Here is a 15,729-nt window from a genome sequence, read left to right on the forward strand (position 1 = left end):
ATCATTGTACTGCAGCTCACTGTGTCCCTCCACTTCCTGGAAACACAGCAGTGACTGAAGGACAGAGGGGAGATTCCCAGAAACATTATTGACGGTCCTTTTCAGAGAATATGCTTGATTTCTATGTTTACACTATGTATGCAGAGATGTATCAAAGCAACAACAAGCAACATAAAATTGTAGCACAAAGAGTAACTGTGCCATTTTCAACCAGTGCAAGTCAGTTTTTTTGCACTTGGATTTATTTTTAATATTTGGTATAGTGTGTTTTTAAAGCAGCATTAACTGATATTTTTAATGTAACCAATGGAGAAAATTACTAAGTGTAATTGAAGAGGGTCATTAGTAATTATGAACCCGCAGAGAATTATTACCCAACTCTGCAGCATCCTCCAGTTCTACTGAGCCTTTTAGTATATTTTGAATCAGTGTTTTGGTTTTCTGGCCCGTAAACTCCCTCAACCTAATTTCCAGCCACAGCAGGCAGCTGTTTTCAGCTAAAACGTTGTAATAAACCCAATCTGAGCTGCCTGTTCAGCAGCAAACAGCAGACAGGCAAAGTCAGCAACAAGCTAGTGAACCTATGGAGCATTTAGCTGATATTTTCTGCAGGAGTTGGTTAAAAAAAAGGAGGGTAAATATTGAATTTGCGCTCATCAGGTGGCCAGAAATACAGTTCTAATGAATGCTAATGTTGCTCTGTGTTCGCTAGATGTGTAAATAGGCAAGTGTTTGCTAACACAATTCCCCAAAGTAACTTCATTATGTGATCAAAGTCAATGCAGCATTAAATTTTGCCTCTAATCCCATTTTTATAGATCTGCCTAATAGTTTTTTCTGCTGCACAGAAGTCACATTCCTCTGGACTTAATGACAGTAGTTTAGAATCTTCTTTTACCTCACCTAAAGCTATTAGAGACACAGAGACAATGCCAACACAATAAAAGACTTGCCCGGTGTACTGTATCTAAAGACTTGTCTACTCGCTCTTAAAATTCAACTATAAACACATTTTGCTGGGGATATTTTCTGTCAGGATTAATCTAAACTTCCAAACTTGGACCTGCAAACAGGACTTGACTTGGAGGTAGCATTATTATTTAAAGGATCTCTCTTCAGTACTTACAAACAGGTTGTGACAACATTATCTGGTTCCACACTGCTCTTCCCCTCTGAAGAACATTTTCCAACATTGCAACAGGTCCAACAGGAAACAGAGCAAGGTATTTTTTGACTTTTTAATCTTGAGTGGTACTCCTAGGTACTGAAATCTGACTGGCCGCTCCAGTGTGCTTCGGATGAAATGCTGCAGGCTGTGCTGCGACATGACAGCAATTCTAATGAGTCCCGTATTCTTTTGCTTAGGGCAACACACACACACACACACACACACTCTCTCCTGGAACAGCCAGCAGATTGGTTTAAAAACTTCCACAATGCTTCAGTTTATAAACCCCAATACTGAGCGTGTGCTCAAATGGTTTGCATGCAGTTGTGTGTTTGTTACGTTGTTGAACATGGACAGTAATTCATACATCAAACATCAGGGCTTCACCACGCACACTAGCCCACTCTGTCAGGTTTGTGTCTGTGTGTTTGTGTAAGACTGTGCACCACACATGTGGAGAAAGGGTTGTTGTTGCTTCCAGTGAAACAGTATGTAGATGCCCACTGCATCTGGAGGTAACAGCGGTGAGAGTGAATCAGAACAGTGAAGCTGCAGGCCAGAAAACCGGGGGAAAAAAAGAGCTGAAAAAAGCTATAAAGCTCTGTATCACTGAGGTAACTGCAGAGTCGAGTGATAATTCTGTGTAGGTTCATCACTACAAAGTGACCTCTTTTACATACAAACAACCATGTGATCTGTTGTTATTACAAAAATATTATTTATAGCAGTTTTTTTCACCATATAAGCTGCATGCAGTTAAGTGAAAACAGAAAATATCAGGGGCATCTTGTTAATTTTGAGTGATAGTCCATTACTTCTAATCTTTTTTCACCCATTATCTCCATCTCTCCTCCATTGATTTAACAAGAGTAATCAAATTGCATTGATGGCTTTTAATTAATTTTACCTCATCAGTGTTCATCATTAAAAGAGTGATTGCCACAGATGATTACATGTAAAAGTATTGTCTTCAAAAGACTGATATAAAGTAGAGTTACAGGTCTTAAAGAGTTTACAAAATCCATCCAGATATGTGTCCTATGTGTATCAGCAACTAATTAGGAAAATGATCCCAAATGTTGTTTATGTTGGCAAAAATAAGACAATTTGAAAGCCCCTTTTGGCCCCATAACAGAAATCAGGTCGCTGTAGAGCAGGTTTGGCCCAGGACTAGCAGTGATACAGATAAAGCCTGTATTACTCACGGCCTTCACAGTCAGACGACTGTTCCAGGGCTAATGCTTATCAGACAGCAGCCAGGCAGTCGCAACAAGCAGGGTGTCTTTCTCTGATCTGAGTTGCTCTCTGAAGCATTTCTGTGGGGTGTTTATTGTGTGTGTGTGTGTGTGTGTGTGTGTGTGTGTGTGTGTGTGTGTGTGTGTGTGTGTGTGTGTGTGTGTGTGTGAGAGACTGTGCAGGTGTTTGTGAGCCTGAGATATGAAGTATGAGATTAATAGGGTGTAAGTCAGTTATGAAACTCAGGCGAAGCACTAAAATGAAGGTCACAGACACTTAAGGAAAGACTTGGTGATGCGTTCACTGTCTTCGCTAGCTGTGTGAGTCTTTTTGATAAGTGCCTGCTCTTTGTGCTTGACAGGAGCAACTTCGGTCAACAAAGATTTTACTTGGTCAGGGAGAGGTTATTCATTGTCATTATTTATTAATCTTACTTAAAGTTTTCTTGTCATGATTGTACATTTATTTCCTGTTTTATTTTGAAATCACTTTCCTTGTGTGTCTCTTGTGTATTTGCTTCCTGTTTTTGTGTGTTTCCCACCTGTTTTCTGCATCACCTGTATCTTATTAGTTAATCGTCTCTTGAGTATTTGTAGTCTTTTTCCCCCTTGACGTTGTGTTGAGTATGTGTTCACTATATTTCTAGGTTCCTGGTGTTTGCCTACCTTCCCCGTGTTGTGGACTTTTTGCTTTTTCTGGACTTCAGTCTGTTCCCCAGAGGATTTGTTTGCCTATCTACTATTGCCTCCTTCAGCAACCAGTAAGTCTTGTGTTCTTCTCCTGCCACTAACTAAATCACTGCACTGCTAGCTCTGTCTTTGTCTCTGTCTCTGTGTCTATATCTTCCCTGTGTCCCGAGCATCAGCCGTGAAATTTCTCCTGAATCTTTAAGCAGCTCGAACAAAAGTTTGGTTTTGAAGAATACATCATAGTTGCGAATGTCAGTCAGGTCAACGACTCATACTTTGAGTGAGTAAAGATAATTTATTTTATATATTTTTTGTAAACATCTTTTCTCTGGCTTAAATCAAAGGTCTTTATACATGATGTTGGTTTATTATTTATGTATGTGGATCTGAATGTGTGAATGTGAAGGCAGAAGGCACAAAAGATCAAATCAGTTGAACCTTGCTAAACAAAACAAACTAGATGATGCCTTTAGCATCAATGGTTTTTCATTATTAAAAGAAAACGACCCACTTCATGTAGATAAAGTAGTGATGCATGAGGAGGTGGCAGCAGAAATATGGACTGCTTTAATAATAAAGATTAGGATTCTTCACAAATTGATGAAAAAATAAGGAAAAACATTCAGTATAAAGTTACCATGGAATCCACAATTGCTTTAGGGTTTTGAACAGGAGCCAGTCATGAGTCTTTTCTACCAAATATACTCTGGTTCTTGAACCAGTTCCATTCAGGATTCTTGGAGGCTTGGTGCTACCTAGCAAAACTATTGTAATTGAGGATGTGTCATCAATGGACAGCACTGCATAATGCGTGGTGGATGGTATTAGTTACCATTTGTTCTGCTTTTACAGACATTTATTTTAATCCAGGAAACAAGCTGCTGTTGTCCCTTCAGTTGTTACAAAACACATAGTATCGAGTTCTTTATGAAATATTATATATACACCGGAGGAACTCTAGATTTGGACTGAGTATTAAGTTCCCCTATTTGTTTAACCAAATATCCAGTCATGAGATGGAAAGCGTTTGCTGAGTCACAACCAACAGTCTATAATTACAGGTATAATCAGGTGATCACTTTCCCTGATGAAAGCCTTTGTCTGTCACTGTGCACATGAAAGGACAAAAAAGAAGATTCATTCTTGACATCACAAGCAGTATGTGGGTAGAACAGCAAATGTGGAATTGATTTTTGCTTTGGTTCACTTCAGGTAAAAATAACAAAACACTAAAATACTTTTCCTTTGCTGCCTGTCATGGACCAGCCGTTAACAGTGGCGTCTTGATGCGTACAAACAGTTAGCATTATTTAGGAAACAAAATGTTTCCCTTTCTGACTTTCTGAGGCCTGCAGTGCAGATTTACCGTACTGATATGATGCTGAGGATTTGTACTTTCAAATACACCTCGAGAAAAAGATGCCTTTGCTACATATGCCTGGCAGCAGCATGTATTTCCTGGGAGGCTGCAGACTAGAACAGGATTTATATCTTTGCAGCACTGAGTCATTTTGAAGTTTGATTTTTATTTAGCCTGTCTAATAGAGAGAGAGAGAGACAGACACCAACAAACAGCCATAATGTAATAAAGGCAGAGAGACTGACAGAAGTCCCAACGGACAGAGAGGGCGGATCACAAATAATAAAACCGGCAGAAAATATTTCCATTGTCACATCTATTGAGTGTGTGAATGAAACAAATGACCCTGTTAGAACGATTACATCAGTAAGTGGGACACTGAGACTAATCAGGTTCAAACACCCAACAATTTCCGTAATTAGAATCATCTCTGTTGTCGTTTCTGTACCTCGTAGTCCTGTACAGACAAGTCCACACCCAGTCACACTACTAACAGTGTGTCCTTTCAAAAACCTGTTCCCAACTTCACGGCTGTCAACACACACACAGGCATGCAAACAAACAAAAAAAATATCACAGCATCCGTCCATACAGTATAGAGAGGGCCATCAACTGTATGCATACTGAGTCACCAAATCATGCAGCTGAAATGTCTGAAATAAATTCCAAATCAGGCCGTTCCACCTGTGAAAGATTATGTGAATCAAGCTGTGGATTCTGCAACTGCAGCCTACATGTCTTGAGGCAGAAACACAAATCATAACCCACCTCTCCCCTTATCTGTCCCTTTCTGTTTCTCCCACTTCTCCCTCTCTCTTGCTTTCTCCCAACTTCCAAACACTGACTCACTTTATTGCTTGTCGCAATGGCCACCTCACCTCTCCCTCCCAGTGCAAAGTGCTGTGCGCAGTCTGCATACATTCAGGCACCAAGTCGACAAACACAAACACTTCCAATTCCACACTGCATCTTTCTTCTCCACTGGCAGCTGCACATACAGATGTGTTTTTAGATGACATGAAAGCCCTTCTTCCCACTGCAGCAGAGCACTCCTCCTGTCTCTCTTTGCTTTCTTTCACCTCAGCCTGCTCCTCTCTTCCACACCATAGCCCTCTAAGTCTCTCTCTCTTTCTCTTTTTATATCTTTTTGCCACTACCATCCCTGCCTCTTTCTCTCATCCAAATCCTCTCTTTCAGCCCCCCTGGGCAGAGTCTTTCAGTCCCTCCTTTTCTCCACGCTTTCTTTTTTATCTCTGTCTTTCCCTCAGCTCTCTTCTTCCCTCTCACTCAGACTGTCTTGAGAGGTATTTGTCATCTTCGTGTACATGGAGCTTCTATGGATGATGTCTTCAAACTAGACAGAGGGAGAGAAGAGCGGGAAGGCTTGATAGTGACACAAATAAACCCTGGTCAATTATTGAAAGACCTGAAGGTAAACACACAGATCACCCTGTTAGTTTTCTTCTACAGACAGCAAGGTTCAATATCAGCTGTGTTATGCAATTTTCAAAAGCATGTAATCAAAACGGGTTTCCTGTAGGGTTCAAAGCTATACTGCAATCAGTCTGCAATCAGGACCTGCCTCTAATTAACTAACTTCTTTCTCCAGCCATTAATAAATACTGCTGAGACGGTCTTTGCATGACATTTATCCCAATTATAACCGACACAGGACAGCTTCAGTGTAGTCCTCCAAAAGAAACTGAATTGTATTTTTAATTTAAAACAGTAAAAGAAAGAGATGTCTACAGCCCTGCTAGTGACTCAGTGAGGTTGTACATCAGCATGCCAACATACTCACAATAGAGCTAGCATGCTGATGATTAGCAGGTGTGATATTAACTATGTTTACGAACTTAGTTTTAGCATGTTAGCATCCTAACAGTTGTGAATTAGCAGTGCATTTATTCAACACTGACATGATTAGAAGAACAGGGAAACATCCCTATGCTACCTCTGCTAGCCTTGTAGTCACACCAGATGAATATCTTAAATTAGCATCTTTTGTTGTGTTACATATTAGTAATTTTTTTGTGCAGTGAACTCAAATACAAAACAAGTGTGGCTCCTTTAAATTAGCTGACTGTTTGATTTTAATTAAATAGAACTTCCAGTAATGGCAGCTTTGCAGCCATGTTACCGGCTGTTTGTCGAAATGTCTTGTAGCTCTCGTAGCTCTCAGGAATTCCTCATAGTTGGTGGCTGGATTTAACAGTTTTCCCACTCAGATGCTCATAATGAAAGTGGCTGAGATTTCATTCGTTTTGCAGGTTTTTGTCACTAAACAAAATATTGGAGAGATTAGAAATCTGACCTAATGATGGCGCCAGATGAAAAATATAGAAAGAAGCTAGATGAAAACCAATGTTATTACAGTCTGTCCTGAAGGGGGCATGAATGTCTGTACCAAATTTCAGGGCAAATTATCTAATAGTTGTTGAGACATTTATCCTCTGGGGACTGTGAATGCAAAACATCATGGCAATCCAGTTATTGAGATGTTTCAGTATAGACGAAAGAGATGGACTGACATTGGCATCCCTAGAGCCATGCTGCTAATGTAGCATGGCTAAAAACATCAGTGGAGAGAGTTCTGAGATAAGCGAACCTGTATGTAACACAATTGAGATTAGGGCTGTTTTTCCAACGGAGGGAGATAGGAGGTGTCTGTTCTGCCTTTGTGACAAATGGGATGAAGATGTCAATGCTAGTGGATGTCAGAACTCTAGTTTCCTCATTAACAGGCGCAGGGAGGATAATAGGGACTCGTCCTTGGCTTCAAAATAACAAAGATTACATGTGACACCGGAGCCGCCCGTGGCTGAGAGCCAAGTGAAGGACGAGGCGAGACCATGTAGGAAGAAAAGAGCCACAGTGCTCACACAGCAGAATAGTTGAAGTATCACTTTTCCCCATCCCATCTTCTTTCTCTGCTTCACATCACTTTTTGTCTCCACTCCCCACTTAGTCTCACTAAATCTGCCTCCTACATTTCTCACTCTTGCTCTCTTTCTTTCTGCCAAGTAGGCTAATCGTGGTTCATTCTGGGTTAGCTGGTTAATTTGGGTGAGCTACCTCAATGAAGAAGCAAAGAAGCAGGGATTGAGCTGTCATACATGCTATAAAGGTGGGGTTAAATGAGGAAAATGATGTTGTGTACTATTCAGTCAGGTAATAATCATGAACGGAAGCCAGTGTTGAATCCTTTCATGCGCAGTCGATGCAGACTACTCCTTCAGACAACCACAGACTGGTTATCTAACTGGCTGAATTGAGCATTGTCAAGGGGAGGGATTACGAATTATGAATAAGCAAGTGGTGATGATGAATATAGTGGAGTGAATAGCAGCCTTTGTGGAGGAAACAGACCTCCTTGTTAAGCAGTGGGCAACTGCCAAAGTGGAGAAAGGGTTTTCTGATGAACACACAGAACAAAGGGACATGAATTGCCGCAACAATGCGAACGCACACAAGTGGTCAATTCAGTGTTGTAAGGTCACCGCAGCACCAATGACATTTTTGAAAGGTACCACATTTGGAAAAAAAGCAAAATTAAGATGGAATTCATGACATCTTAAAGGAACAGTCTGTTTCCAGTCATTATGCTAAGCTAAGCTAACTGGCTGCAGGCTGCACCTTCATATTGAACACTCGACATGATGACGTAATCAATCGTGTCATTTAACTCTCAAATACACAACATATTTCCCAAAATAAGTTACTATTTCTTTAAAGTTTTACCTAAAGGCAAGGAGGCAGGCCTGCTGCACTATAATGCAAATTTAGTCACTATGGCACAAATGTTTTTCTTATCCAGAGCACACAGAGGGTCATATGGAGGACCTACCAAGTCAGGCATTCAGAGAAAACAGACTCATACATTTTTAAGCAGCTTTAACAGAGAGCATTAGCGTCTAATGTTCCTGTTACTGTACATCTGACTGTACAAGGCTCAAACCTAGCATTTCAGAGAGACTCAGTCCTTTGTCTGGGAAAGTTGTGCTCACAACTATTTGGTGGAGGTTAATTGAGTTATGGCTGGAAATATAGGGGTGATACTGCTTTCATCAAAATTGAAGGGATTCAGGAGGTCATTCATTATTATAATCATTATAATCAGGCGCTCAAGTGTAGGGAGACAGTCCAACAAACGTCAGGCAAAGTGGGTATTTCTACTTGCGTCCCAAATTAAGCTAGGCACTACGGCAGTTGAGGAAGATAGGGTAACGGGAGAATGAATTTTGAGAGAAGATACTGTAGCAGTGAGTCAGTCAGTCTGATGGCTGTGGACTTACTGATCTGTGTGATGGTACGATATTCTATTCCTGGACAGGAAAGATGGGAGGGAGGCTCCGAGTCAGATCAATGCCCAAAGGAACCAGTGATTATTGTACATTACTACTCCATTTCTCCCATTTCCTTTCATGCTCAATGACAAGCAGATGAAGACGTTTATTAATGACTAAGGATTTGATTTCTCATGTCTTTCAAAAAGAAGATCTATGCAGTATTTCATCCTGATTTATTTAGCTCTGGAGTTGCTACAGAGTAATGTTAGGAAGGTCAGTAACACTCTCATACAAGTAACAAAACAGAAATAAGATCAGAAACTGATAAATTTGCAAGTACAAGTAGTAGAAGCAGTATAAGAAATGTAGTGTATTTATTTTACTAAAGTATACAATGAATGATTCATCTGACACTGATGCAGAACTTGAGCTACTGATTTTACAGTTTTCAAAGATGCTGCATCTTGAAGTAAGTGAAGCCTCTTCAGTTTAAAAAAAGGCTAAAATTAATTACACTACTCTTCTCCATGTGAATGGAGAAACTCACACTCAAAGACCTTCAAGCAAACAGCAGGCTGTTGACTCTTGTGCTTCAATAAACACCGATCAGGAGGAAAGTGAAAAAGTGGAGATATTTCTCTCTCAAATGCAAATATGGGTGTTAGAGCAGTGGCAATGCGGTTTATTTTCCTTGACAGCCAATTTCTTCAGGCATCATCAGAACACTGCACAATCACAGCCTTCTCACTTTGCCAAGGGAAATGAGCAGGAGTAAAAGCTGCAGCAAGAAATAAACAGGATACCAGAGTCATGATTTTCTGACCATTTGACAAAAAGGTGTATAAGCTAACAAAACAAACATGATGCTATAGGCACATAGAGTATATGTTCTTTTATATGGACTGTATGGTAAACAAAAAGGAGAGAACAGGAACAGGAGGCTAAAGGCAGAGAAAATATATGAGCGAGAACCACAATAAAAGGTTTTCATCAGTCAACATGGGCAATGTGTAAATATGTGAGCTGGAACAGAATGTTCCCCCTCAGCTGTGGACAGACTTTCACCACATTCAAATTGTTATTAAAGGCAGGAGCTTAAATCTGACTCTGAAATTTCAGACAAGGAACAAAAGATGCAAACCATAACTAACCAAAAAGCAGAAGAGCAAAAACTTCCTCAGTGCTAATTACACACTTCAGCCTCTTCACTGATTGGCCCATTAGTCAGTACAAGCTAATGCTGTGCAGCCAAGCTTTGTTTAAACCCACAGAGCTTTATTTTAAATTCTAGTCAAAATCCCAACGTTTTCAAAGATACCAAATATGTCAAGCTGCATTTGGGGGAAATGTGTATAAAATGAGGTACAAGACAATAAGAATATTTCCACTTGACAGAATTGTGTAGCCATAAAAACACAGAGTTTGGGGTTTGAACATTTCACTCAGTGTAAATACGACACAGCTTCATGATAAATAAAAGAAGAAAACTGGATTTAAAAAAGGGCTCATCTAAGGTGAAACAGACTCCATTAATCTTTTAGCAACATCATTTTTTCACTTATTAAAGTAGGTTCCAAGATGTCATTGTATAACCTTAATATTTTTGACACTGAACTGTTTTAATAATATAGAAATTGGAGGGGCATTTCAGATTAATTTATAGTAGTCATGAGTAGTTTTATAGCTCTTCAACACAGATCTAAAAACTACCTGTAATTAACTACGACTTTTTATACATTTTATGTATCACAGAGGTTTATGCATCGTTGATTCCTGACGTAGTGCCCCAAAGCAATATACTTTACAGCTATGACAAGGTTGGTCCTTGACTCCATGGCTGGTTTTTGAAGGTTAATGGCATTGACATTATAGAAAGCCCAACAGGGACGAATAAAAATGCAGTGCCTTGGTGACAGATGTTTACTCTGGCAATTGTGCTTCTCACATTGTACGAGATGTGAGATCTACATAAGCTACATCAACAAGGCAAACAAATTTAAATAAGAGGGCTTGAGAGGGGAAAACATAGGAGATTTACTGAGGTAAAAGATTTACTTTTCCTCCGTTGCAGAGCTACAAATAAGTCATTCTCTCTTAACACTTCAGTCGGCGATGAAGGGTAGAGGCTGATGAACACTGATTCTGTTCCTTATACGCACTAAACAAGCTCCCTTCCTGCCCTATGCTCTTCCAAAACAAAATAACAACACAGAGCCACGCAGCACAAAGAGGGTGAAAATTAGCTAAAAGAGAAAAGCAATACAAGAGTGACTCCTGAGTTATGTAGTCGCCATCAGAGAAAGCCTGAGTGCACTGCAGCATTTCTGCATGTGCATTACTTATTACTTACATACAGATTATGCTGCTTTCTACTAAGGTTTAACTTTGACATTCAGCCTGCTACAGAGGGTAATGAGGAGGGAATGATGAGGACTGATTGCACCTCTATACCTACAGAACAAATCTAACAGTATAGTGGCTAAACAAAACGAGTCACAGGAGGGTATTAAGAGGGAAACAAGAATGATAGAGAGGACGAAGACCTACATTACAGACAGCTGGTGGTTTAAAGCTCCCATGCTTATCATCGACCGGCTCTGTGCTAACACTGACATGGATAATATGTCTAGTTATTTGCTGCAGGAGAAAGAGCTTTTCTCCCCCATGTGTTGTACGTTACACTTTCATAGCCCCTTAGCCTTCTCTGGAGGCTGCAGAGTGGCTAATGTGGAGCAATTCCCTATGACTGAGGCTAAAAACAGCATTCTTCACCATGGTCATTGTATTTCTCCTGGCTTTGCTTAGCAACTACGGCGGAAAAAAAGAAGAAAAAAAATCAAATCCAGGCCTAGTCAGTGCAGTCAAAGAGTATAAAGGACAGGGTGACCGAATGCACTTCAATCCTACTTTTTCCTTCAGGAATGCAATATCAGTTACACACCGGTGGGGGCTGGTTATTGACTTCACTTTGATCACAGAGAATGGAGCCTAAACTCACCGATAAGGTCTCTGCGACATGTCACTGCTTCCACACAAGGCGGGAGACAGGCAACACCAAGAGCACTCTCTCTCTCTCTCTCTCTCTCTCTCTCTCTCTCTCTCTCTCTCTCTCTCTCTCTCTCTCCCCGTGCTTGGAATGCATTAAGCTCTGGAGTGTGCATTATCGTTTTCTGCTTACAGTTTGATAATCTTCATGGCTATAAATGGAAAAGTGTAAACTTCCAGGGGCCATGAAAGGGGATTTAGAAGATGGTTGGCTAGAGGCAAAGAGGCATTATGGGTGATATGATTAAACCATTTAAAACTTGAGAATCTAGGGCGAGTGAATCACCACTCACAAGACAGATGGTTTATCACAACTCAGGGAGTGTTTGTAACTTCCTAAATCATCCCACATTCAATAGTTGAGTGTACAGGTACCTACACAGCTGCATAGTCACGGGAGGGTACCATCCCCCAAAGGTTTTTGATAGGATCATCTCTGCATGTGGAAACCCAAGCCAGCAAGAGTCAGGTAACAAAAGGCACCGCAATTGGACAGAGGGTGCGGCCACACTGTTCCGTCGCTAAACAGATATAAATTCAGCCGAGCGTGCTGCTCTCAGTTTGCTTTAGAATTTAATTGATTCAAGAAGTACCTCCTATAATCAACTCACTAAAACACATTATGGCAACTGTGTTATCCAACCTTTCAGACCCCAAGACTCAGTTTATTTCCTGATACCAAGCCCTGATCTCATAATCTATCTTTCCCTTATTTAAAATCTACAAACTTGTCAACTCATTAAGATCATTTCTACACAAGGTAACATAAGACCAGGGATTGCTTTGGCTCTGAGTACTGAGTCAACAACCCACCCTGACTGAACGACTGTAACACTGAATCCTGACACTGATGGAAGAAACTGTATTTATTGTGTGTATTTATTCATGGCTGATACACAGCCTGCTTTATCAGATTCATCAGATTGGCATTGATACTGATCAAGTGTTTTGGATCAGTGCACTTTTAATCTTCGCAGCAATATAAGATGATATGATCTTATGTTCCTTGCAGCAAAAACATCAGTTTGGGTCATTAGCAAAAGCAAACAAAGCCACCATGAAACAAGTACCAACCACACAAATATCAACAACAGAAAATCAATGAAAATGATTGGAGCACAAACTGCAGTGTTTACCACCATCTGACCAACACCTATTTCACTGTAATGATCTAAAATTAACGCCTATGAAGTGCTATCACAGAGTAGAAATGGCCACAGGCCAACCAGTGGCTGAATGGTCATACTACACAGGCCCATACACCTAAAGCAGCAAGTCCCTGGCCAGCCCTACTGTCTTCCCCATCTTTCCTGTAGGCCTTTTCACTATCAGCTATAAAGCTAAAAAAAAAAGGAGTTGGTCACTCAATTTTATAAACTGATGGTCAGCTTAATTCTAGCATGAAATGTCATCCCCCTCAATAGCTGGTTCTAGACAGTTGTGCGTTTGACCAATCAGGTGAAGGTTAATAAATCTCTGGCAAGGTCACCCGACATAGAGGAGGTTTTCCTCGATCACTAATGCAGCTAACGTGCAGCTCAGCACTCACTGAGGCAGAGAGGAGAAGGAGGAACAGGACATATATCTCCGTGGAGCATGCAATGAGTAAGAGTGAGACAGGCAAAGAGATCCAGAGAGAGAAGCATTAAGTTCAGAGTCATTAGACACAACACACTGCTGTCATTATATCATACTGCATTACATTCATCAGCCCCTTCATTTATGAAGCTGTGGGAGGGCACAAAACCAACGGCTCGGTCTGTCTGCTGCAAAAAAACAGGCCTTCTTTTAGGGAAGTTCAGCATTATGCTTTTTCCCTCTCATCACTGTCCTGCCTCACACTGCTGTATTTAAAGCAACCTGTGTGACACTGAACCTGACTAAATCTGTCTGAAGCAAAGCTGAGGTATTCTACTTGCTTAAGAGGCAGTGAGAGCGAGAGAGCAGAGACCTGGCCAAGAGTCTATGGATGAGTGCAGAACCCTGCTTAATACATTTTTCTCATGCATTTTGCAGACTGCGAAGTGCATTTATTAATGTCAAGCATCGGAGATGGAGTTAAATAAGTTTACGTAGATAAAAATGGACCCTTCAGATCTCACCCGCTGTCTCAGAACAGACTCGCGCTTTCAGATCAGAACAGGGGTGAAAAAAGGGTTTCAACAGTTTTAAAAGCAAAGCCTGTTTAATCTTATATGTTTTATACAGTGAAGTCTAATTTGTTTTCTGTTGCAGATACAAAGCTAAAAAAAAAAAAAGATACAGTCAGTCAATGACACTGATTATCCTGGAATCACAGTGTGATGCAAATTTTAATCATGAAATGTTTTGTAATAGGCAATTAAGGGCTAGTGTACCAGCTGTTGTGAAGAGCACTCATACGTGAGGCTACAATACATTCGTTACTGAAGTATGTCCTGATGTGAGAAACTATACGGTCGTCGTCTCTAAATCTCATTAGGCCCCAAGTTGCAACGGCACAATGAAAACAGATTAAAACAGAAGTCATTTCAAGTATAAAAGGGAAAGTTCAAATCAGATCAGATGGGAATGTATGCAGAGATGCAAAATTTCAGGTTGCAATCCATCATCATCATCAAAGTGAGAATGAATCTTGCCATATCCTAACAAATGTCCTAAATCCTAAACCTCTGTGCTGGCTGATTGGGCAACCACAAATTACATGACCTGATTTCATAACACAGAATCTTATCAACACTGGCCTCAGAGGGAACACAAACTAATTGGTGAGAGTTTTACATTGCTTTCTCTAATGATGGGCGCTTAATTAATCTTTGAAACGCTGGCTTGTTGAGTGTTGGAGCTATAAAGGAAGATGGCTGAGAGGATCAAAGTCATTCCACTCTACTGTGGAGGGATTAGGAAAATATGGTGGAGGCATGGAGACAATCGAGCATCCAAAGCCTCCAGTGAGGAAAATCCTCACAGGCTGCAACCAAAATCTTAGCTGGAGAAATCACCCCGACTCGCTGCTGTGCCGGCTGACTGACACAGGACACGTGTGAGGGGAGGTTATGTGATATCATGGTAATCCCACTGACGTCCCCAAACCCAATTCTTCTCTCTCGTGACCCACGAGAGGGAATACGCAGACAAGTGGGAGCATGAGGGTTCAAGAGGGCAAGACAATCACTGCTCTTAACATTTCTTGACACACAGCCTTCTCTGACACTTTCAAACAGCAAATTGCTCAAATGTGATGTTGATAACTCTTATTGTCTGGGACATATGCAGTCCTTAGTGTCAGTTTAGATATTTTACCATCCCTAAGGTTGTTTACACGTTCACTGTCAGATATAATATTCTTCAAAAAAAAACAAAAAAACAAAAACAAAAAGCGAGGGAGGACACTATGTGTGGATCTGACAGTAAGCAAAGCAGGGTAGGCAAATACTGGCCACAAAAACCACAGTAGTGTATATGTACTGTATACTGTGCATGTTGTCATTATCTTATTATTATCTGCAAAATTTGCGCACATTCAGTTAATGATTACAGGTGTGATGAGGGTGCTAGACATGTGAGACTGAGGCTTGTAGTTATACTATCTACTTGTCTGTGTGTGTGTGTGTGCGTGTGTGTGTGTGTGTGTGTGTGTGTGTGTGTGTGTGTGACTGAAAAAGACCAGTGTGCAGTTAATACATGTTGATCCTCATGTAGCTACATGCTTTAAACAAAGCAGTGTGAATTCATTTTCTCTCTTGTGGACATAATATTTTTCAGTTTAGTGGTGGGATAAAACACAGTCTCTCAAATGTATTCATGTCACAGAAACCCAAGAGGAAACATTAATGTTGAATGTCTAAAACACATGCAGCCATACCAGACCATTGCCTAAATTAAATTAGCAATTTTTTGACTTTAAGTCAGGAAATATCTGACCAAGGAATAAGGAAACAGGATAATGCATTTGATCAAAAT

General features: G+C 40.5%; 2 protein-coding genes across 4 annotated transcripts in view; one reads left to right on the forward strand and one right to left on the reverse strand.

Annotated features, from left to right (window-relative positions):
* Positions 1-15,729, reverse strand: part of ano8b (anoctamin 8b) — a 37,524-nt gene that overhangs the window by 19,250 nt on the left and 2,545 nt on the right. The gene's annotated exons all lie outside the window — the stretch shown is intronic.
* The window catches only part of gtpbp3 (GTP binding protein 3, mitochondrial), a 46,009-nt gene that overhangs the window by 10,885 nt on the left and 19,395 nt on the right, over positions 1-15,729 (forward strand). The window contains exon 2 of one of the 2 annotated variants that reach the window (XM_018695541.2): positions 3,051-3,164. The exons of the other annotated variant lie outside the window; for it this stretch is intronic. Within the exon in view, the coding sequence (XP_018551057.1) occupies positions 3,051-3,164 (114 nt within the window). The remainder of the gene's footprint in view (positions 1-3,050; positions 3,165-15,729) is intronic. 2 annotated transcript variants of the gene reach the window in all.

The sequence above is a fragment of the Lates calcarifer genome, linkage group LG17, assembly GCF_001640805.2.
Source record: "Lates calcarifer isolate ASB-BC8 linkage group LG17, TLL_Latcal_v3, whole genome shotgun sequence".
NCBI lineage: Eukaryota > Metazoa > Chordata > Actinopteri > Centropomidae > Lates > Lates calcarifer.